At 42.2% G+C, this 22,176-nt stretch overlaps 1 protein-coding gene across 3 annotated transcripts in view; it reads right to left on the bottom strand.

Annotated features, from left to right (window-relative positions):
- The window catches only part of PTPN9 (protein tyrosine phosphatase non-receptor type 9), a 67,227-nt gene that overhangs the window by 19,596 nt on the left and 25,455 nt on the right, over window positions 1–22,176 (bottom strand). For 2 of the 3 annotated variants that reach the window (XM_081048641.1, XM_081048643.1), the window contains exons 2-7: window positions 17,116–17,259; window positions 14,851–14,940; window positions 14,062–14,186; window positions 12,152–12,257; window positions 2,677–2,787; window positions 576–904 (exon numbers count right to left, since the gene is read on the bottom strand). In XM_081048641.1, coding sequence (XP_080904767.1) covers window positions 576–904; window positions 2,677–2,787; window positions 12,152–12,257; window positions 14,062–14,186; window positions 14,851–14,940; window positions 17,116–17,259 — 905 coding nt within the window. Of the gene's footprint in view, window positions 1–575; window positions 905–2,676; window positions 2,788–12,151; window positions 12,258–14,061; window positions 14,187–14,850; window positions 14,941–17,115; window positions 17,260–21,555; window positions 21,630–22,176 lie in introns of those variants that run through there. The other variant, XM_081048642.1, reaches the window with a different exon arrangement.

The following is a 22,176-nucleotide window of genomic DNA, read 5'->3' as shown; positions in this document are numbered from 1 at the left end:
TAGTTTCAGGGGGCAGAGCCCACCATCCCTTGCGGGAGTTGAGGAATTGAACTGGCAACCTTGTGGTTGAGAGCCCACTGGCCCATGTGGGAATCGAACCGGCAGCCTTCGGAGTTAGGAGCACGGAGCTCTAACCGCCTGAGCCACCGGGCCGGCCCGGGACAGAAATCTTAAGAGGCAATTCTTCTCTCTTACTGGGAATTAGTTTGAATGCACTAGCACCTACCCCAGAAAGTAAATGCCCTAGACAGAAGCTGCCCAAATGAAAGGACCAGAGACCACACTGAGGACAAGAATGGAGGACCTACATTGTTTTTTTCCCTAAAAACACTTTCATTTCAAGAAAATACCAAAAAAATGTGTCCATTATTATTACAGCATTCCTCTTTTGGTACCAAAGACTGTCAGAAATGTCAGAGACCAGGACGACCAAGCACGAAGGCAGGAGGACAGAAACCCTCCCCTAACTGCGAATGGAGCTCGTACCTGGAAGAGTGTTAAAGAAGTGAGGTGTGGAAGGAGCTCCTGCCAGAGCACCCACAAGTGTCTTAAGGACCAACACCTTTCCCACTTACATGGAACAGTGGAAAGTGCCAACAGGGTTCTCGCGACGGATGTCCTCATACTCCTCATATATACCCCGCTTTTGCCTGGTGTTAACATACTCCATCAGCTCTTGGATGGTCATGGCGTGGGGACCTGGGACATGCACCGAGTCCCAGTCTAAGGCAGGAGGGAGGGAGGACAAGATGATCTCATCGAAGGGATCCGGGTGGCCATTCATCTGGGGTAGGAACTGGAAATTCCAAGTGGCGAGGTCAATTTTCACGTACCCACCCAGGTTTTCTGGAAGGCACTCCCTGGGCAGGTGCTGGGTGACCTCTGATGTCTTTAGTATCTGAATCTGGAAGGCCAGAAAGAACCGTATGAGTATGTGGGGTGGGGTTAGGGGAAGACAGTGAAGAGAAAGAACAAATGTGCTTATATTAGGTTTGGAGAACGGGGTGAGATTCACTTGAAATACTTGACATACTTCTAAAAGTGGGGTGCACTTCATCTGCCTGGAAGTGATGTCCTATGAATCTCCCAGACAGAGAGGTCTGACTGCCCAGAATGTCTATCAGATTCCCCCTGGAACGGGGCCCTGTTATGTACCTTCTGAAAGGAAGGCATGGAGAACTAAGGCTTTACACTATGAATAAGGCTCCCAGTGCCGTCTGAGGCAGGCCCCCATCTTCTGGCCACCGATCTGCACAGGCAGTGGTTGCTTTTGTCAGCTCTGCCTATTGCTTGTGTTTTACTCACAGCTGGGTACGGATGTTCTCCAAGATAGGCTTCTAGGAAATAAGACAAGACCAGTCACTCAGACTCAGGGTAGCCCAGTAAAAATGACTGAGAAGTCATCGCCTCCCTATCGCATCTCTGCTCCCTGCTGGGACACGGCCATACTGGACCCAGTTAGCCCAGTTGGTTGTCCTTGGAATCTGTGCGGGATGAGGATACTGGCCTCCCTTGCTGTCGCCTCTTCCTGGAATGCCCCCTTCCTGTCCTCAGCGTCTTCAGGACAGTTTACAGCTCCTGACACCTGTCTGCCGCGGCAGTGCTCTCCTCCCAGCTCTGCAGAGCCACAGTCCTCCTAATCTGCATCTGGGTCCCCCTATCAGGATAGAGAGCTCCCCCAGGCTAAGGACTGTCCCACTGCACGTTTCATTCCCAGGGCCCGGAGTTTGGATTGTAACGATGCTCACTATATTTCGAGTTGATACACATTCGTACTGGTCTATCCGAGTGCAAGAACTTGCCTAAGGAGACCTCACACAGAGTTGTCTCAGGAAAGATCCCCTGACTCCCCTACTCTGGGTCCCTAAGTATTAAGCATTCCACAGAATAAAACATCTTCAGTGTCCCCTCTCCAACCCCAGTCACATGAACTGTAAAGATCTGCACTGTTATTATTCATAGAACCTCAGAACCCTGTACTACCAAAATCTCTGATATTTCACAACTTCATTATCTTATCCGATTGTGCCAATGTTCCACTTTCATGTGCTATTTCTTTCAAGGGTGAGAAATGAGAGTGAAGCCATAATCTCTCAGTCCTGGAACACTCAGGCGATGATAACAGAATCAAGCCAATTTTAGACAACACTTTTGAATTTAAGAAGAAACACGCTGTTTTAAAAGAAAATGCCAGGAATGTAAGTAGAAAGAGACAGAGAGGCTCTCCTCTGCCACCCTGGTGGTCAAAGGGACTGAATGGTATTTCCTGTTGAACAAATTCAAATACCAGTCCAACCAATGCAATGATATTAGGCGCCGTTGACTATGAAAGGGCTGCACGGCACTAAACTCAATTCTGGAAGTAGAAGCTACCGCTGAGTCCCCACGGGACACGGTCTTCAGTCCTATCTTTCTGCAAAGTGCCGTGGAGCAGGGGTGCCCGATATATACTACGCCTAGTTCCTAACTTCAGGAACGTATAGTCTAGGGGACAGGCAGCATGTACTGAGCTGAGAGAAAAAAAGCAGAGAACACAAGTGAGTATACTAACAGAAGCAGAAAGTGCTCTAGCAGACAAGACAGGAGGATTTTTTGGAAGGTAGAGAATTAATTAGCAGGTTTCGGCAATGTGGAAATCTGCCCACCTCCAAATGAAATAAAGCCAGCCTGCCTTACCCTCTCTCGGACTTTGTCTTTCAGCAAGAGGCTGACGATGGAGTAGGGCACACGGAACCACACGGGCGCTCCCACGATCAGCACTTTCTTCAGACGAGCTGGAAACGCTCCCTGTGAGAACACAGAGGATGGTGTCAAGGGAACCATTAGGGCACCTAGGACAACCTCCGCCTGCCCCAGGCCAAAGTTTAGGTGTCGGCTCTTCTCCCCATTCTTACCCAGCAGGGGGAGTCTACCGCCTAATTCAGATTTCACTTGAGCAGCAAGAGAAGAAGTGGTTTAAAGCTGATTTACCTTTAAAAATAATGATGTCATATTCTTGTCAGCATAAGCTTTATGGACCAAAAACTACTCCGACTTTCCAACCAGTATACATGTGTGCCTCCTTAAGTAATGCTTATTAAAACTTTAAGGAAAAATTAGATCATGAATAAACTGAATATGAAAGAAATATTTCTCTCATAATCTTTCTTTTGTTCTGGTACCTGTGTATTATAACCATTTATTTTTTACCCGACTCTTCCTCTATTTATGTATTCATTTATTTAATCAATAAATATGACCTAGTGGGCACAAGGGCAAAGGAAGTATAACAGAAAAGGAGATGTCCTTATCTGCACAAAGCATATGAATGAAAAACTATGACTTCCTCATCTACGGCTCTGGGCCTCATTTAGTTTCTCAATATTCCAGCCCTTCTCATAGGAAGAGATACCATGTAATACTGGCAATCTAACCGGGGAGAAATTTTCCCCAAGGAATCAAACAAAAAAAGAGGAAACTAGCTAAATATCTTGTACCACTTTCTCCATATTCTTTTTCAAAAGACTAAGTCTCAATGTGACATGTCAGCTCTACTAATTTGGGGGACTGCACACATTCCCTATAGTTAATATGCAGCATTCAGAACAAAGTTCTCCAAAGGCTTCTTCACTGCAGTCTGAGAAATTACCTTACATCTCTTCCCTCAAAGATGCAACAATTTATTTCAAGGCCTAACTATAAATAGCCAATGCTCCTTTAACTGCCAGATCAATTGCTAGATCAAAAACCAGTCTCAAGGGCCGGCCCGGTGGCTCAGGTGGTTGGAGCTCCATGCTCCTAACTCCGAAGGCTGCCGGTTCGATTCCCACATGGGCCACTGGGCTCTCAACTACAAGGCTGCCAGTTTGATCCCTCGACTCCCGCAAGGGATGGTGGGCAGCGCCACCTGCAACTAAAATTGAACACAGCACCTTAAGCTGAGCGGCCACTGAGCTCCCGGATGGCTCAGTTGGTTGGAGCGCGTCCTCTCAACCACAGGGTTGCAGGTTCCACTCCCGCAAGGGATGGTGGGCTGAGCCCCCTTCAGCTAGCAACAGCAGCTGGACCTGGAGCTGAGCTGTGCCCTCCATTGCTAGGATTGAAAGGACTTGGAAGGGGCCCTGGAAGTACACTGTTCCCCAGTAAAGTCCTGTTCCCTTTCCCCCCTCGCCCCCCCAATAAAATCTAAAACTGGGAAGAATACATATGTCTGAAAATGGGTAGTAATTAACAAAATGGTATGTTTTAACAAGATTGTTACATAACCTTTATGTAACTCTCTTTTTCTAGATTTAAACAGCAGTTGAAACAACAAAGACTGCAACGATGATAAAAGAATGGAGGTGGCGACAACATTGGCGTCAGAGGCCACAGCAGTAGGGATGTCTCGGGCAGGGGAAGCTACAGTGACTCCAGCAGCAGTTCAGGCTTGCAGGCTCCAGGGCTGCAACTCAGGCAGCTGGGCTGCAGTAACAGATGAAGCTGCACACACCCTCAGCCTCTGCTTAAAGATTCTGTTCACCCAAGGACTACTAAGGAGTAGTAGTCCTTACTACTCATTGAGTAACCTTCCCTTATCCTCCAGACTTCCAAACAAGCTTAACCAATTCTTTTATTTAAATCTCTTCTGGTTGAAATAACTAGAATGGTTTCTGTTTTCCGAATTGCATACTGAAAGATAAAGATCCTCAGTGGTAACATCCAATTAAAATTCTACCCATAGTGAACTCTCAGTGAATCTTTCTTTTGTTCTAATTGGGGTATAAAGAGACAAGTTTCTGTCTTATATCTTTGAGAAGGTATTTGCTCTGTTATATAACCTTTAAAATGAAGCGTTGAAAGATTTTTTAAAACTTTGGAAAATGCTCACAATATAATCTTTAAACTAAACAAGATCAAAACTATAACCTTAATTTTGTTTAAAAAAAAAATCAAACACACACGTACTTTCACAGAAAAAAAAGGTTGTAAAAGAACCATATCAATTCCTTAACCTGGTGAAGGAAACAGACGTACAAGCTCAGGAAGCAGAGAGAGTCCCAAACAAGATTAACCCAAAGAGCCCCACACCAAGACAGATTACAATTAAAACGTCAAAGGTTAAAGACAAAGAGAGAATCTTTAAAGCACCGAGAGAAAAGCAGTCAGTTACTTACAAGGGAGCTCCCATAAGACTGTCAGCTGATTTCTCAGCAGAAACTCTGCAGGCCAGAAGGGACTGGCACAAAATATTCAAAGTGAGAAAAGGACCTACAACCAAGAGTACTCTACCCAGCAAGGCTATCATTTAGAATTGAAGGACAGATAAAGAGCTTCCCAGACAAGAATGAGCTAAAGGAGTTCATCACCACCACCCAGTATTACAAAAAATGTTAAAGGGACTTCATTAGGAAGAAGATAAAAAGTATGAACAATAAAATGGCGATAACTACACAACTGTCAAAAATTACTTTAAATGTAAATGGATCAAATGTTCCAATCAAAAGACATATAGGATTGTTGAATGGGTAAGAAAAGAAGACCCTTACATATGCCGCCTACAAGATTTCAGATCGAAAGACACCCACAGACTGAAAGTAAAGGGATAGAAAAAGATATTTCACAAAAATGGAGGGAAAAAAAAGCTGGGGTAGCAATACTTATACAAGACAGAACAGACTTTTATTATAGCTTTTTTTTAAGGGCATTCTTACTTAAGAACAAAGGACAGCTTGCATGTGCCTTGTGTGTGAGAGACGGAAGGTAAGATGGTTGTGGTCAGAAAGGGGATGTTTCACAGGTGAAGATCTTCACAGATGGAGATCTTGGTGCAGTTGCTAATGAAGATGAAATCTACAGCGTGTCTACACTGGAGAATAGATAATGTGGGATGATGTAAAGGCTACGAGACTAAATTGGGTGAAAGGACTTGTGATTAAGTGGTGACTTTGAATTTGAGAGGATGCTGGGAATAAAATGAATAGAGAGAAAAACCATGAGGCAGGTACGGCTGGGTGGGCATACATACTAGGGGGATTCTGCACTCAGGAAGTGAAATGGGTAATGAGTAACAGAGTGACAGAATAAAGAATAACAGAGCACAGAGCCAGCCAGTGAAGTGGAATGGTGTCCCAGAAGCGTCATGGGGTACGAGAGCAACTGGCATTTTTCCTCTTTGCCTTCTTAGAGGGTGTGGTCCTCACTGCAGGGATTGTGGGGGATGCCATATTACCTGGAAGATCCAGTTTGCAGTTCATGTGAACAGGTAAAGGAATGGGGAAGAGAATGATTTGAGTATGTAGGAAACTTTGTCCTTAACAGGATTAAAGTTCTAAAAAGATCTGTGTGTTCTGGATAATAGTCTGAACCTTGGCTGTACAACAGAATTACCCAGAAAGTGCTACAAACAAACAAATTCCAGTATCCAGACTGGAATTATTAGATCAGTCTTTGGATTGGGATCCCAGAGCAAGTCTTTTTTAAATCTCCACAGCTGATTGCTATGTGTGTGGGACAGAGCCAAAATGGACTTTTAAACAAAGGCTGTAACAAGAGACAAAGAAGGACCCAGTAATCTACTTTGAGGGGACGAATGCATCCACATGTTCATTGCAGCCTTGTTTATAATGGCCACGACCTGGAGGCAGCCTGGGTGTCCATCGATGGATGAATGGATAAAGAAGAGGTGGTACATATATACAATGGAATATTATTCAGCCGTAAAAAAGAATGAAATCTTGCCACCTGCCAACAACATGGATGGACCTAGAGTGTATTGTGTTGAGTGGAGTAAATCAGAGACAGAAAGACAAACACCACATGATTTCACTTATATGTAGAATCTAAAGCACAAAATAAACAAACAAAACAGAAACAAATTCATAGATACAGAGAACGTTTTGAGGGTTGCCAGACAGGAGGGAGGTTGTGGGGCTGGGTGCAAAAGGGGACGGGATTAAAAAGTACACATTGGTTGTTAGAAAGTAGTCATAGGGTGTAAAGTACAGCGTAGGGAATATAGTCAATGATATTGTAATAACGATGGTGTCAGGTGGGTACTAGATTTACTGGGGTGATCACTTTGTAAGATAAATGTGTAATCACTATGTTGTACACCTGAAACTAATATAATATTGTATGCCAACTGTAATTGAAAAATAAAAAATTATTTAAAATAAATGAAAAGGTAAGTAAGTAAATAAATGAATAAATAAATAAATGTCTGGACACATATACCTCAAGCTCTTTACACTGATAATATCCAAGGAGTAGGATTATAATATTTTAGTTCTGTCACTTAATAGCTTGTATTACCTTCATCAAGTTCTTAAATCTTCAGGTCTAAGTTTCTAGATCTGTAAAACGGGGATAGAAATAGTAACAGCCATCACACTTCACAGTAGGGATGTCAGGATTAAATGAGCTTTAAAGCATGAAAACAGCATAGAGTAGTGTGCAAAGCATTCAGTGTTAGTAATTATTACTTTGCAAGTGTCTGCATTAGTGAATTTTTTTAAACCTATTTATTTTATCCATCTCTTTCAGCCATGCATTTCCTTAAAAATTAAAGATTTATCCTTCAGGGGGTGAATTCCACCTTGTCTAGTTTAAATGGTTCATCCAAAACAATAATTCAACAGTTAAGAATACACATGATGGCAACTAAAATAGGAGTTATGACATTTTAAAACTTAAAACCAGAATTTATCCTAAGAAATTTACCAAACGGAGAAAATCTACTCAGTAATTTAAGAAGTCAAAGGTTATATTTTTATTCCAGTGCCATATTTTGATCCAAATCCTCATCACACTAACTGCTAGAAATTAATTCATACTATTAATAAACAGAATCTGAAGCGTGAAACAGTGCATTAAAAGCTAAACTTCTATTTACAACTCTCACGAGTATGAGGATGATAGGGGATTACACTTGATATTGTATCTGTTCCCAATGACAGAGCAACTAAGTCACTAATAAGAACATGATATAGGTTCTAAAGCAACAGGACTTTATTTCAGTCCCTTTCAATTTATACAGCAAAAACAACAAAACAGCATCTACAGAATTTCATTATTTTGAACCAAATAAAAGAGAACACACAAACTGCAGAAAAACATTTGAAAACAAGACATTACTTTGTTATTACTTAAAGGAGTCTGAACAAAACAAAAGAGGTATTATTTTAGAATTTCTAAATTCAAAGAAAGAAAAATTATAGAGTGCAGTGCTGGGATGGTTCAAGGAAAAAGATATTCATACTTGTTGGTCAAAAAAATTGTTTTCCTACTTTTATGGAGGGTAACCTAGTTATGTATTGGAGAAATAAAAGAATATTCATAATCTTTATCCAAATAATCCTAGTCTTAGAAGTATCTTCTTAAAATCAATTAAAAGGAAAAGCTATAATATGATCATAACAGTATTATTTAAACCTGGAAATAACCTGAATAATACAGAAAGACAGTCAGATGGTTAAATTGTCTATAGTACGAGGTATGATCAAAAAATACAGTGAATGTTTAAATTAAAATTAATTACAGTAAAAGACACATTGCCATTAATCCCCTTCAAGATACTCCCCCTTGCTTCAAACACACTCATCCCATCGTTCTTGCCACTTTCTGAAGCAGTTCTGGAAGTCCTCTTTCGTGAGCGTCTTTAGTTGCACAGTCATGGCTGCCTTCATGTCCTGAATAGTCTTGACTTTGGGGAAGAGCCAGAAGCCGCATGGTGCCAGATCCAGTGAATAAGGTGGATGGGGACACACCGTCATGTTTTACTGGACAGAAGTTGCTGTACCAGAAGCTATAGGTGACACAGAGCGCTGTCATGATGGAGGATGATTTACAGCACACTTTAAAGCACACCTTCTCTCAACTGTAGCTCACACCCGACTGACTGCACTGAACAAGGTGACACTTGTCACACACTGTTACTAGGGTTCAGTGCGCCGCTTCCCGTATTGAAGATCCCCGACTTTCCGTTGGATGGCACTCGGCAGCAGCATTCACCGTATTTTGTGATCACAACAGAAAGGCTCCATGTCACCTATTGCTTCCGGCACAGCATTTTCTGTCAAATAAAAACATTATGGTGTGTCCTCATCTACCATAATCACTGGATCTGGCACCATGCGGCTTCTGGCTCTTCCCCAAAGTCAAGATGATTCAGGACAAGGAGGCAGCCACCACAGCGCAGCTAAAGACACTCACGGAAGAGGCCTTCCAGACTTCAAGTGGCATGAACGATGGGTAAGTGTGTTCAAAGCGAGGGGAGATATTTTGAGGGGGATTAATGGTGATGCGTCTTTTATTGCAATAAATTTTTTTAAATGTAAACATTCACCCTATTTTTTTTTATCACACCTTGTATATTAACTTACTAGGTTATTATTACTTTGTGAAAACTGACAAATAGTGTAAATTGTGGAAAGGAAGGACTATTTAAAATGTTAAAGTGGAAAAAAAACAGCTATCCAGGTGGGGGAAAAAAGTCAGATTCTAACATCTCATACCATACTCAAAAACCAGATACAGATGGATTAAGGTCTTAAACAACGAAAACAAAAGCTTAAGCCGTAAAAAGGAAATAGCTCCTCAAAAAGTTAAATGTAGAATTACCACGTGATCCAACGATGCCACTTTTAGTAGTATATATGCAAAAGAATTGAAAGCGGGTCCTCAAGCAGATGATTGTACACAATGTTCAGAGGAGCACTATTCACCACAGCCAAAGGTGAAAACAACCCAAATGTCCATCAACAGATGACTAGATAAGCAAAACATTGTACATCCATACAACAGAATACTATTTGGCCTTAAAAAGGAATGAAGCACTGATACATGCTATAATATGCATGAATCTTAAAAACATTATGCTAAGTAAAATAGACACAGAAGGACAAATATTATGATTCCACTTAAATGAGAACCCAGAATAGGCAAAATGGCAGAGGGGGGGGGCGATAAGGGGTGATAGTGTTTAATGGGCACAGAGTTTCTGTTTGATGACAAAATAGTCCTGAAAATGGATAGTCATGTAGTTACATTGTAAATGTACTCAATGCCACTGGACTGCACACTTAAAAATGGTACATTTTGTTATGTATATTTTACAAAAAAAAAAAAAAATCAAAAAAATTAATACACATAGCATCAATGGTAGTGTGGTAAAAAAAGGATAATAGTTAACATATTTTTTCTGACTTTGGTATCAGGAAGAATTTAAGGTACAAATACATTATCAGGTGCAAATACAGAAAAGAATATACAGACACATTGAACCATATTAAAATTAAGAACTTCTGTTGGTCCAAAGGACTTTATAAAAAGTGAAAAAACAACAAGCTGTAAACTAAGCCAGTATATATTAATACATATATAAATGAATTAGTACATGAAAAACTACATAAACGAACAAAACAATAGGAAAATGGGTAAAAGTCATAAATAAGCATTTTACAGAAAACATACGGCCAAAAAATAAATATACGAAGAGATAATCTCACAAGAGAAATGCAAGTTACCCCACAAGACACCATTTTATACTCACTTGACAGGGAAAAAAATGAAGAAGTCTGACACGTATTGGAGAGGATGTGGATCAATGGAAATTTTACCCATGGCAGGTGAGTACAACCACTTTGGAAAACAATTTTATGTCACTATTCTATGAAGCTGAATCTTCATAGACCTTCTGACCTGGCCATTCTACTCATAGATGTATACTCCAGAGCATGCATTCTCAATGAGGGTGATACCACCCCAAGGGGTGAAATTAGTTTTGAGGACAGTGGGAAATGGGCGAAAAAAATCACACTCCTTTTTATGTATAAAGCACAGACATACAGTCAGTACATAAGGATATATACAGTACCTCTGTGGTATTAGAATTTCATTAAAAGAGGAACTGTGAGGAATGTCTAAAAAAGGTGCCTTAGTGAAGCGATAATGACAAAAGTGGCCGAGAAACACTGTCCTACACACACTCCTGCACACATGCACCGAAGGCCAGTGTAAGAAAACTCACAGCTGCACTGGTCATAACAGCAAAACTCAGGAAACAATCCAAGGAGCCCTCAACAGAACAGTGGATGAATAAACTGGTATATTCATCAATGGATGAGTAAAAAGGTAACAATTCTTCAACCATCAACAAAAAGAAATGAATTACAGTTATATGCAACACAAGGAATTTTAGTAATATAAGGATGAATGGACAACGGAAGTCCCAGAAAACAACACACCCTCCTTATACACTTCCTGTTGTAAAGCAGTAACAGTAAATAGACACCTCTAGAAATCTATGTAGTTCCACAGTACTCCCACATGAAGTCCTGGAACAAAGACTTCATAGTCTCTGAGATGAATTTTTTCAAACTGTTGTCACTCAGTGGGTCCTGAAATTAATTTACTAGGTCATAACTAACATTTTAAAAATACTAAATAAACGGGAATGATCAAAGTTATTGATCTTTTATTGTTTTTGAAACCTTTTTCTTTTGTTTTATAAATATGTACACACAGATACACGGCCCTATCCACAGATTCTGATATCTAAGTAACTCTGAAAACCTAAAGCTTTTTTTGTTAGGTTTGGTGCAAAAATTCACAGGGCAGCAAAATATAATCTGAAATTCCCTAGGCTAGTTATAGGCTTTACTCTTCTGCACTCATTATGAATAATACATCTCATTGCAGAAACATTAATGTTTTCAAAATATTAAAAAAACACCTCTGGACCTCAGAGTTTTGGATAAGAGACTAAAACCTTGCCTATGTATATAACTCTACATGTATGTGCAAGTGTACAACATACACTTTTGTGTAGTAAGTCGCAATGTAAAACGTATTTCTGACTACATTAAGTTAAAAATTCTGAAAGTCACTGGCCAGGTGACATTTTTCATGACACTGGCCATACCTACACCTTCATTAATTCTTACTCTACAAAACTCCAGGAAAGGGACATCCACCTTTATGATTTGGAATGTTCCTACGAATTTCTTATTTTAATTCTTCACACTTTACTTTTCAGACCATTGCTTGTTCTGAGGAAGCAGATATTAGTCATCATTTACAGATGACCTTTAAACAAAACAGTGTCTGAAATTTATATCCTTCCTAAATCTCCCAAAGAATAAAGTATCCTAACCATTGAAGGAGAGTTGAGAGGGCCTTCTCACAGCCTTACCTTCAGCAGGTTTAGGACTTTCTTGCCCAGATCCAGCTCAAAGTTGGCATAATTAGAACCGCACATGTCATAGATAAATACCAGTCCGTTCCTCTGAGTTTCAAAGCTGTAAACCAACCAATAAAAATATTTAAGTAATAAAATGGATGGGGCAGGTTAAAAGTCTGGGGCAAAAACAAAAGTATGGGACACATCTGGGACCCAGAGTACAGAACATATCTGGGACCAAAATAACCATTTCCCTGAACATTTGTCTTACAAAAAGATGATTTACCTTTGGTATCTGCTATGCTTACTGTGACACCTTACACGTCCCTTCCATCTGGCTGTTCCTGAGTTACATCATTTTGTCATAAACTAGTAATCTAGTAAGTAAAATGTTTCTGAGTTCTATGAGACATTCTATCAAATTCATCAAACACAGGTGACAACCTGGACTTGCCACTGACATCTGAAGGGGGTGGGAGGGCGCAGTCTTGTAAGACTGACCCTTAACCTGGGGGAACTGACGCTACTACCTCCAGGTAGATAGTGTCAGAAATGAGATGAATTGTGGAACACCAATGCCCAAAGCCACTCTCCCACCAAGCCAGACCTGCACTTGCTTCTGTACACAGAAGAAATTATTTGACTGAACTATTCACAAGTGACAGCAACAGTTTTTACATGTATTTAAAATTGAGAAAAATTTTGGGCACAAAACAATCCTGAAATCAGCGGTCTCAATGTTATTTTGTATTCTATTTTTTTTTTGCATGACTTCCTAGAAGCCTCCATACCTTCATCCTTTCAACAAAATCCAAGAGAGAAGCACCCACTCACGAAGTAGCATTTCAAAAATACCTAACTATGAGGTAGACCCAAGTTTTTCTAAAAGACCTAGTTTCAAATGGCCTCTAACGTATGACAGCTAGTACTAAATCTTGACTTTTTTTTAAGACTCCAGAGACTCTGATTCACCAAGATCAAAGATGCTGTTAAACAAACGACATAACTACTGAGTAGACTACCAAGGTCTAGAGTCTTCCCATTTCTCCACAAGCTCATCAAGGCCAAATTTAACGAATTAATAAGTTTTCCCCTCACAGTTTCAGCCTGTGGCTGGGGGCTGAAACAAAGAGAAGGCACTGTCAGGGAAAATAGAATTCAATTTTTAAAAAGCTATCATGCATAATGATGCAGGTTCCATATTCCTGAAAACTGCTCATCCTGTGAAAGCACATGAAAAAAATATAAATGCAGTAAGATTTTTACTTTTCTTACAGAATATGAGGTTCAAAATAATAGCTAATTCCCTCAGAATTAATTGCCTCTCTCCTGAATTTGATTCCCAAGCTGGATGCTACTGGGAACACCAAGAAGTTTAAAACACAGTCCCTGACATTTGTTTCAAAATAATTGCGGGTAGGGAACGGGTGAGGGGCTATCAATGAAATAAGATTGGTTACAGATCACTTCGGATTTTGCTTAACTTTCTACTTTTGGACTCTTCTCTCCTGAATGTTGATTCACAAAATCCTCTGTGTAAATGGCATTATTCTTATTTTACAAGAAAACTGAGGCCCCAGAGGGTTTTGAAAATCAACATTCAGGGAAGAATGAGCATGAAGAGCCCACACAGATCACCTCCTCACACTCTCAGTGAGGAATTCTCAGTACACTGAGCATTGCTATTTAATTGACCTTCCTAGCTTCTGTGAGCCTGAAAATAGCAAAGCAGGTAAAGCTACAGGAAAACCATCACCTTAAGAGTACCTGGAAACAAGCTCTTAAGGACACGGACATTTTCTATACACAGCACTGCCCAGGGAACATCTGAGGACATAGTCAAGGCTCTGCTCAGTTTAATCCAATCAAGGACTGTTACTTTCCCCCCTGGATATAGACCATCTGAGATAATCTATGCTCACCTATCCACAGCTCTGTCTAGCAAGTAGAACAGAGCCTGAAGGACCACATGTTGGACTGACTTGTGGGGATGATGCAATCTGGCAGTGAAGAGGGCGATGGAAGCTCCTGTTGGGTCCCGAACATTCTAGAGCAAATGAAACAAGAAACATTTAGAAATCGAACAGAAAATCCCAATAATCACTAAGCGTTCTTAAATCCTGGACAGATTTGATATGAAGAGAAGCGGCACTGGCAAGACTCCTCTGACTTGTATCCACTGCTCCAGAAAAGGAAGACGGTTCTGCCTTCCTACGCATCATGCTCAGCGTCCCCCCAGGCCAGATTTCTGTGCTAGGAAAAAACACATCATCTGAACTCTTCAACTGCAGAGACATTAAAGGTGGTCTCTGTTGGCTGAGGAGCTAACTTCCCAGATAGGACACCAAAAGAAACCAGCAGCAGGGAAACCACCAAATCCAGCCATTGCACACTTACCTGGAAGGCTATGACCTCAAGGGGAGACAGCCTACATTCCATGAGGTAAGAGAGGCTCTGACACACTGTGTACCATCCCAAAGGTCATGACTGTAACGGGCCACTGAAGCAACTTTACTAAATCTGTACAACGAATCCTCCGTAATTTCAGTTATTACTGGAATAACCGTGTGCCAAACTGCACTACCGTTTCATGTCTGCTCACTACTGTTGAACTCTCTCCTTCAGGATAAGGTATCCAGCAACAAAGTGCAGAGGACAACAACTACCAGGGGAATAAAGAGATATTACAAGTGGGGTCCACGAAGACTCACTAAGATGGTGAACTTTCCACTAAGGATCTCAGAACGGAGAGGTTCCTCGTGAGGTTTCAGCTTCACAATGCCTTCCTTCCTTCGTGTTTCCTAAAAACAAAGCACGTAAGATGAATTAATATGAAAATACTGTATATCCAGGACAGCTTTATGTGATCACCAATGTTCAGAGGTAAAGGACTGTACTGAGTCATAACTTCCTTTGTAACCCTTCTAGGCCAGCTGAGCATTATCAGAATTCCTGTCCAAAGCCAGGTTAGGTAGGATATTTCCTTTCAATCAGTGAGAATCTTAACTCTATAGACAGACTGACGTGTCATTAGTGTGCAGGGTCAGAGTTCTTAAACACTCAGCAGCACAGACACTGCACCAGGATATTAAAATATATACCCTAAGTCTGGAAGCAGACACCCCACATCACAGACAGGAGCCGCCCCTCTCAACAGCCTCTCCAGCAACAGCTGCCACAAAAGCTCATCGTCCCCATTTCCGTGACCAGATTCTAAACTCGCCAGCAGCTCGCTGGTGCCTGGCCTACCGCACCCCGTTTCCTCCCAATCTAAATACCGAAGGGCCTTCCCATCACTGCACGCATTTCCAGTGGGCATTTTCAGTCCTCCTTCCATGACAAGGCTGACCACTCCCATTCCCTTCTTCCTGAGATAATCTCTATCTTTGATGGAGCATACGCTCTTGGTTTTGCTATTTCTCCAGCTACTCCTTTTAAGCCTTACTTGTGGGCTTTTTAAAAATTCATGTGCTCACTCAATTCACCACTGACTCATTTATTCATTCTGCACATATTTGTAGAGTAACTCGTAGTGCCGGGCACTGAGCTAAGTGTTAGGAACATGCTAGTGAGTGAAACAAATGAGGCCTTTGTTTATAACTTTCCCCAATCCATCTCTAAAATCAAATTCCAATGCCCTCAGGGCAAGGTAGCCAGTGAAGACAGCGTCAGTGCTGGGATCACGGGAGTGCATACCTCACCTAAAGCATTCAAATTCCACTTTGAAAACAATACTGGACCCAAGAAAGCAAAAGGTCTGAAGGGAGACTCTGCCCTACAGACCTTCCCACTCCTTACACCCCCCCATGACCTTACCCACTCTCAGGGCTCTAATATTCAGGTCTACTTTGTTACTCTGACATCTCTACTTGCAGCCCAGATTGCTTTTCTGAATCCTAAACTCATATTCCAACTGCTTAGAGAACGTGTCTATTTGGATGTCCCAATGGCTCTTCAAACTTCACATGGACAAGCTGAGCTTGCGACCTTCTCTCTTATACCCCTTCAGCACTTCTGACATTAGTGAACGCCCCACCCAAGGCAGAGACCTGGAACCTTGATTCCTTCCTCATGTACCAGTTAAAGCAACTCTGTCCTAGTGATTTTACTTCTAGAATCTGCCTGCTTTCTATCTATCTCCCCTTGACTCGGGGCTTAAGGAAACCACAATCCTCTTTCCCAAGAAGTACAAAAGCCTTTGAATTGGTCTATCTCTAGTTTAGCCCTTCTGACCCATCCTCCAAAGTACAGTGAGAAAAATCTTCCCATAATGCAAACCTGATCAAGGCTCTCTGCTGTGTATATCTTCAATGAATTCCTCTGCCCCTAAGAAAAAGCAGGTGGACACCCCTTATCTGGCCTTGTTTCCCTTCCCTCTGCTGCTCAATGTCTTGTCCCTGCTCCCACTCAGCATTTCTGCTCAGGTCAGTTTCCCTCCAGGTAACTGAACTTGCTGTTCTCTCTGCCATGCTTTTGTGGGCTTTTGTTCCTACCTGTCTGACTCCTACTCACTCCTCAGATCTTAATTTATAAGTCATTTCCTGCAGAAAGGCTTTCTTGACTCTCCTCACTAAATGTGCTCCCCCAGAAGCCAGTACTGCCCTATCACAACACCTCTATAACTGTTTGCTCTCTCTAAATAGTGATCTCCGCAACTGGAACACAGCAGGTATACAATACGCTGACTAAATGGATGACTGCTGAACAAGATAACCCACAAGACAAGCCTGAGTGGGCTTTAGCCTTAAACTAATTTTAGTGCTTCTTATCTCCCCGCTCCTTTTTAAAAAAATTTAGGGAGATTTTATATCTCTTTAGGAGGGCTCTCTGACCCCAATGTAGAACTCTTGACTATGGATCCACTTTTTTGTAATGGGAGTGGGGAGAACATTCAGAACCACTGTGTGTATGGAGTATGGCAGAGAAAACAGCAACAGAGCCCAGCCACACAGGCCTGGCCCACCCCGGGCGCGCACCCTGTAGGAATGGAACAACTCCACCGCACGGAGCACATCAAACTTCCGGGCCATGAGAAACTTCACAGCCACATGCCAGGAGAGAGGGGAGACGTTGTACTGCGCGCCCCACTTGTCAATCTCCTCCAGAAACTGTCTGGTGGCCTGTTTGACAGAGAAAGGAAAGGATAATTAGTAAGTAGAGAACATATGTACTGAAACAAACAAGGAAATAAAAAATATCACCCTTTCCCCACAGCAAGTCTGTACCCAAAGTTTACTACATGGGGCAGGGAAAGACAAAAGTTGGAAACATATCTGAAACCAGAAATAGTGAAAATTCATACAACTCAGTGAGGCCAGGTAAGGAGAGAAACTGAAGGCTCTCAAATGAGATGCAAACTAATGGCCCCACAGCAAAAACATTGCAGATCTGGCCCGGTGGCTCAAGTGGTTAGAGCTCCAAGTCCCTAACTCCGAAGGCCGCCGGTTCAGTTCCCGAAAAAAAAAATTTAAAAAAAATTGCAGATTTTTGTTTTTTTTAAGGAAAAAAAACAAGGTAGCGCGACCCTCAGAAGTGTATTGCGTGATGTGCAGCGCAGTACAGCGGTCTGCTGCGCTCTGGTCCCCAAAGCCACTGGACACAGCAAAGCCATCAGAAAATGTCGTGGCGTTGGAATTAGCTCTGTGGGAGCTGCAAACTGAACAAATCGAAAGGACAACTGCTCTTTGTGCTGACTGACCCCACAGGACCTCTTCACGCTTCACATGGCAGCCCCCAAACCAGACACTAGTGCCCCCAAATCATTAACAGCCCCTCTGGACAGTGGTTTGCAAAGAGGGGTGGTGGGCAGCCTAATACTGGGGGGAGGGGGGGAAGTTTCCTTTTCCCTGTCTGACCCGGAGCTGACAAGATGACTGTTCGTCTCTTGATTAACTCATGCTCTTTTCTCCTCTCACCCTATTTCTCCTTACATTTATGCCCAGTTTCCACTCAGCCAACCCACACTTCTGCTGCTTCATTAAAAATAGGATTCACAGGGCAGCCAGATGGCTCAGCTGGTTAGAGCGCGAGCTCTCAACAAGGCTGCCGGTTCAATTCCCGCGTGGGATGGTGGCTGCGCCCCCTGCAACTAAGATTGAAAACGGCCACTGGACTTGGAGCTGAGCTGCGCCCTCCACAACTAGATTGAAGGACAACGACTTGGAGCTGATGGGCCCTGGAGAAACACACTGTTCTCCAATATTCCCCAATAAAAAAAAATAAAAAATAAAAAAAGGATTTAGGTGAGAATTTTTTGCATGTGTACTCTAAGTTGCTAAATACTCTCTACATAAGGCTATTCAGTCCCTTCCATCCAGAAGCCTTTCACATGTTGGTCCAAAATGTGATCAACTTGATAAGAACTATGAAATTTAACTGATCAACCAATAGTTAAGATGTATTTATTAAACGATTATATATTTATTAACTATTTGTTAATAGCTGTGCTAAGAAGTATAAGGAATACAAAAATGAGGTTTGCTTCCAAAGGTATAACACCAACCTACTAAGTGACCATGGACAATGTAGTTCTCTCTTTGCCTCTAAATTTTCTATTGAAAACCAAGGGGATAAAAGGTAACACCATCGACCTGCAATGACCCACCCGAGTCTTGGCAACAAGTCGGACTTTGTATATACAATCCAATTGTTAGAGATGTGTTTAAACAAGGAGCAAACTAGGTTTCTAGGACTGATAGCAACACCTGCCTTCAGAGCACCTGGTTCACCCCCAGATTTCTAGGAAAGGAAAAAGGCACTTTAAAAACCAGAGTAAAATCTAAGAGGCCTGAAGCTGCACCTAAGCTTTAAAACCTTCCACATGAGACAATATAACTTAGAACACTGGAAAAGGAGAAAACCAGCAAAACTAATCAGGCAAAGTGCATAAAAAGAGCCAAGAAATAAAAGCCATGAAGAAAAGCTTTCAGAGGATCACTTTGGCCCAGAAGCAGTTGAAGTCAGACTAGAAAAATCAGCACCAGCGAAGACAACAGGACAAACTTAGAATGCTACCCCCAAAAACAGTGTGAACTGCCTCTGTGGGGTGAGTGGCCAGCATCAGTATTAGGGAAGACCAAAGGGAAAAGAAAAGTGGGGACAGAAAGATCCCACAAATGAGACTTCAGCCAGTCCGGAAGTTCCCCAGGAGATTTAATAAAGGGTATTTGTCTTTTAATTAACATATCGTCTTTTAAATCCATCCCTCTCTTGGGCGTTTCTGAAGCTGGTTATTGAATAAAACACCAGAATATTAGAACATACTTTCCCCCTTTTCTAATAAAAACAATAAACAGACAAATCAATATGAGGCAGGATGGGCAAATACCGTTAAATAACCAGGAGGTAATATGAATTAATCACATATCCAACTGTTATGACGATTTTTCATTTTTTATAAATGAGCCATGCCCCAATAAGAGACACACGTTTCACAGCACTTCCTTCAAAGTACATACTGGCTTCCTTCTTCTTCAACTCAGTTCCTTCAAGGTTCTTAATGTCCTATAGCTCCCCAGAGCTGCTGCCTTGAACTGACCTCTGTCCCCTGCTGGTCAGGATGTTATTCTTGGCTTCAAGCAAGGGAACAATTCCTCCTGGTTTGGCCTGACCAGGTCTTGCACTTCAAGTCCGTGTACTGTAAACAGTGCTGTGATATTTCCAGATACAAATACACACACACACCACCTGCTACGTTCAGCCTCAGATTCATCCTCCTGCATGTCCCCACGCCTCTGCTGCAAGAGAGGGACCTCGGAAAGAATTCATAAAGGAAGGTCTCCCCTTCTACAGCCTTTCCCTACACAGTTGATCAGATCTCCCCGTTTACACATGAATTTGGCACAACCACTGAGCATAGACCAATTTGTAGTCCTGTTGGTTACCAGAAAAACAAGTCCTCCATATTTTAATGAACAACACACTCTTCATAAGGGATAACTGAAATTCCTTAAATTAATATTCAGTGTATTTCCTGGTGCAAGAAAGGATGAGCCAAAAGATGAGTCACAGTTTACAAAATTCTTCAAGGTCAATGGTTTGAATCTCTTTAGACTTCTGCGTAACCGCAGTTGTTAACGCCTGGCAGCTCAGGAGTAGTCACAGGTCAAACTTTGGTCTTCCTTTGGGAAAAGGTCTGAACTGATGCCCAGGAAAACTACCATCACCACTTACAGCCCTCCTCAAGCAGACTTTGAGGTGCAGGGAAGATTTATTTCAAGCTTACTGTAATTAAATACGTCTCCCACAATCAGATTTAAACAGATAAAACAAGTTTCTTGACACAACCACGAAGAGTAAGGCACTGAGAACCTGATAAAACGCGGCTGAGAAATCTGTCAAGTAAGTGGATTATTACACCCTGGACACCATCCACACTGGTGTTGAAATACGGTGTAAGAGATAATAAAATAGTAACGTAATAGTCTTCGTATTACATCAAACTCCCAAGTCAGCTACAATTTTGAGATGAGCTTTAGGCACAAGGCCGGCCACACAAAAGGTCAAGAAAAATGTGCTCACATGCTCCGTTCCACAGGTGGGACCTTAACGCCTGTGTTCTCAGTTCCACGGTGGTGCCTTAACTGTGTTCTCAGCTCCACGGGCGGTACCTTAAAGCCTGTGTTCTCAGGTCCTCGGGCGGTACCTTAACACCTGTGTTCTCAGGTCCACGTGTGGTACCTTCACGCCTGTGTTCTCAGGTCCACGGGCGGTACCTTCACGCCTGTGTTCTCAGGTCCATGGGTGGTACCTTAACGCCTGTGTTCTCAGTTCCACAGTGGTGCCTTAACTGTGTTCTCAGCTCCACGGGCGGTACCTTAACACCTGTGTTCTCAGCTCCATGGGCGGTACCTTAACGCCTGTGTTCTCAGCTCCATGGGCGGTACCTTAACGCCTGTGTTCTCAGGTCCACAGGTGGTACCTTAACGCCTGTGTCGTGTAACCTTAACACCTGTGTTCTCAGTTCCACGGGTGGTGCCTTCACTGTGTTCTCCGTTCCACGGGTGGTGCCTTCACTGTGTTCTCCGTTCCACGGGTGGTGCCTTCACTGTGTTCTCCGTTCCACGGGTGATGCCTTCACTGTGTTCTCCGTTCCACGGGTGGTGCCTTAATTGTGGTCTCAGCTCCACGGGTGGTGCCTTAAGTCCTGTGTTCTCAGTTCCATAAGTGGTACCTTAACGCCTGTATTCCAAGAAAACGTGGGAGAGTGTGGAAGAGCCAGACCCACGACAAACATGTTCTTGAAATAAACTCCTGGGATATCAGCGACCTCACCGCAGGAAGCAGAAAGAACCCATCCTCTCACTCACTGCTGTGTGATACTTGCGCAGTCATTTAACCTCTCTGAACCTCAATTTCCTCATCTGAAAAATAACGCTTAAAAGTGACAAAGGAGAGAAAAGCATTCATCTCAGTACCTGGCGTGTGTAGGTAGTATCTGAGTGGGTGTTCATTTTCTTTCTTCTTTACTCCAGTCACTTCACACTGAAACTTCTATCAACAGAGATATAAGAGTTCCTCAGAATCAAGTGACCTCTGTTGTTTCTCATTAGCCTATAGCAATTCCATCTCTCTCATCCATTTTATCCAAAAGGGTAAGTTTCAATTAGAAATTTCCAATATATGGTAATCTGCAAACTACAAGTGTCTAAAGGAATAAGTCCTCCTCATCCAGGCTCTGTGGCAGTACAAAAGGTGGCTCCAGAAGGACGGACACCCATGCTCCCATCTTCAAATCCTTTTGTCCCTGCTTTCAGACGAACTGGCAGCTCTGGGAATTAGCACTGCCATCCTGAGCACAAGTCCTTTTAACAGCATCACACCGACTAGAGAGTATTTCTCACCATAATAAAGAAAAAACTTGGTGCAGGACAAACACCACGCAAAAAATGCCATCTGTCACCCTGCACTGAATACCTAAGTAAGGAAAAGTGGTGCAATATGAGCCACACTGTCTGCTTTTCACCAAATTTGAGGCTGTTTCTGTGTTTCAGGAAACATGCCATTTCCCCACTAATTTCAGGGAGAAATGCACTAAC

Source organism: Rhinolophus hipposideros (assembly GCF_964194185.1).
Source record: "Rhinolophus hipposideros genome assembly, chromosome: 5".
Classification (NCBI taxonomy): domain Eukaryota; kingdom Metazoa; phylum Chordata; class Mammalia; order Chiroptera; family Rhinolophidae; genus Rhinolophus; species Rhinolophus hipposideros.
The sequence above is the reverse complement of the archived record's forward strand: the minus strand, read 5'-3'. Positions and strand labels throughout refer to the sequence as shown.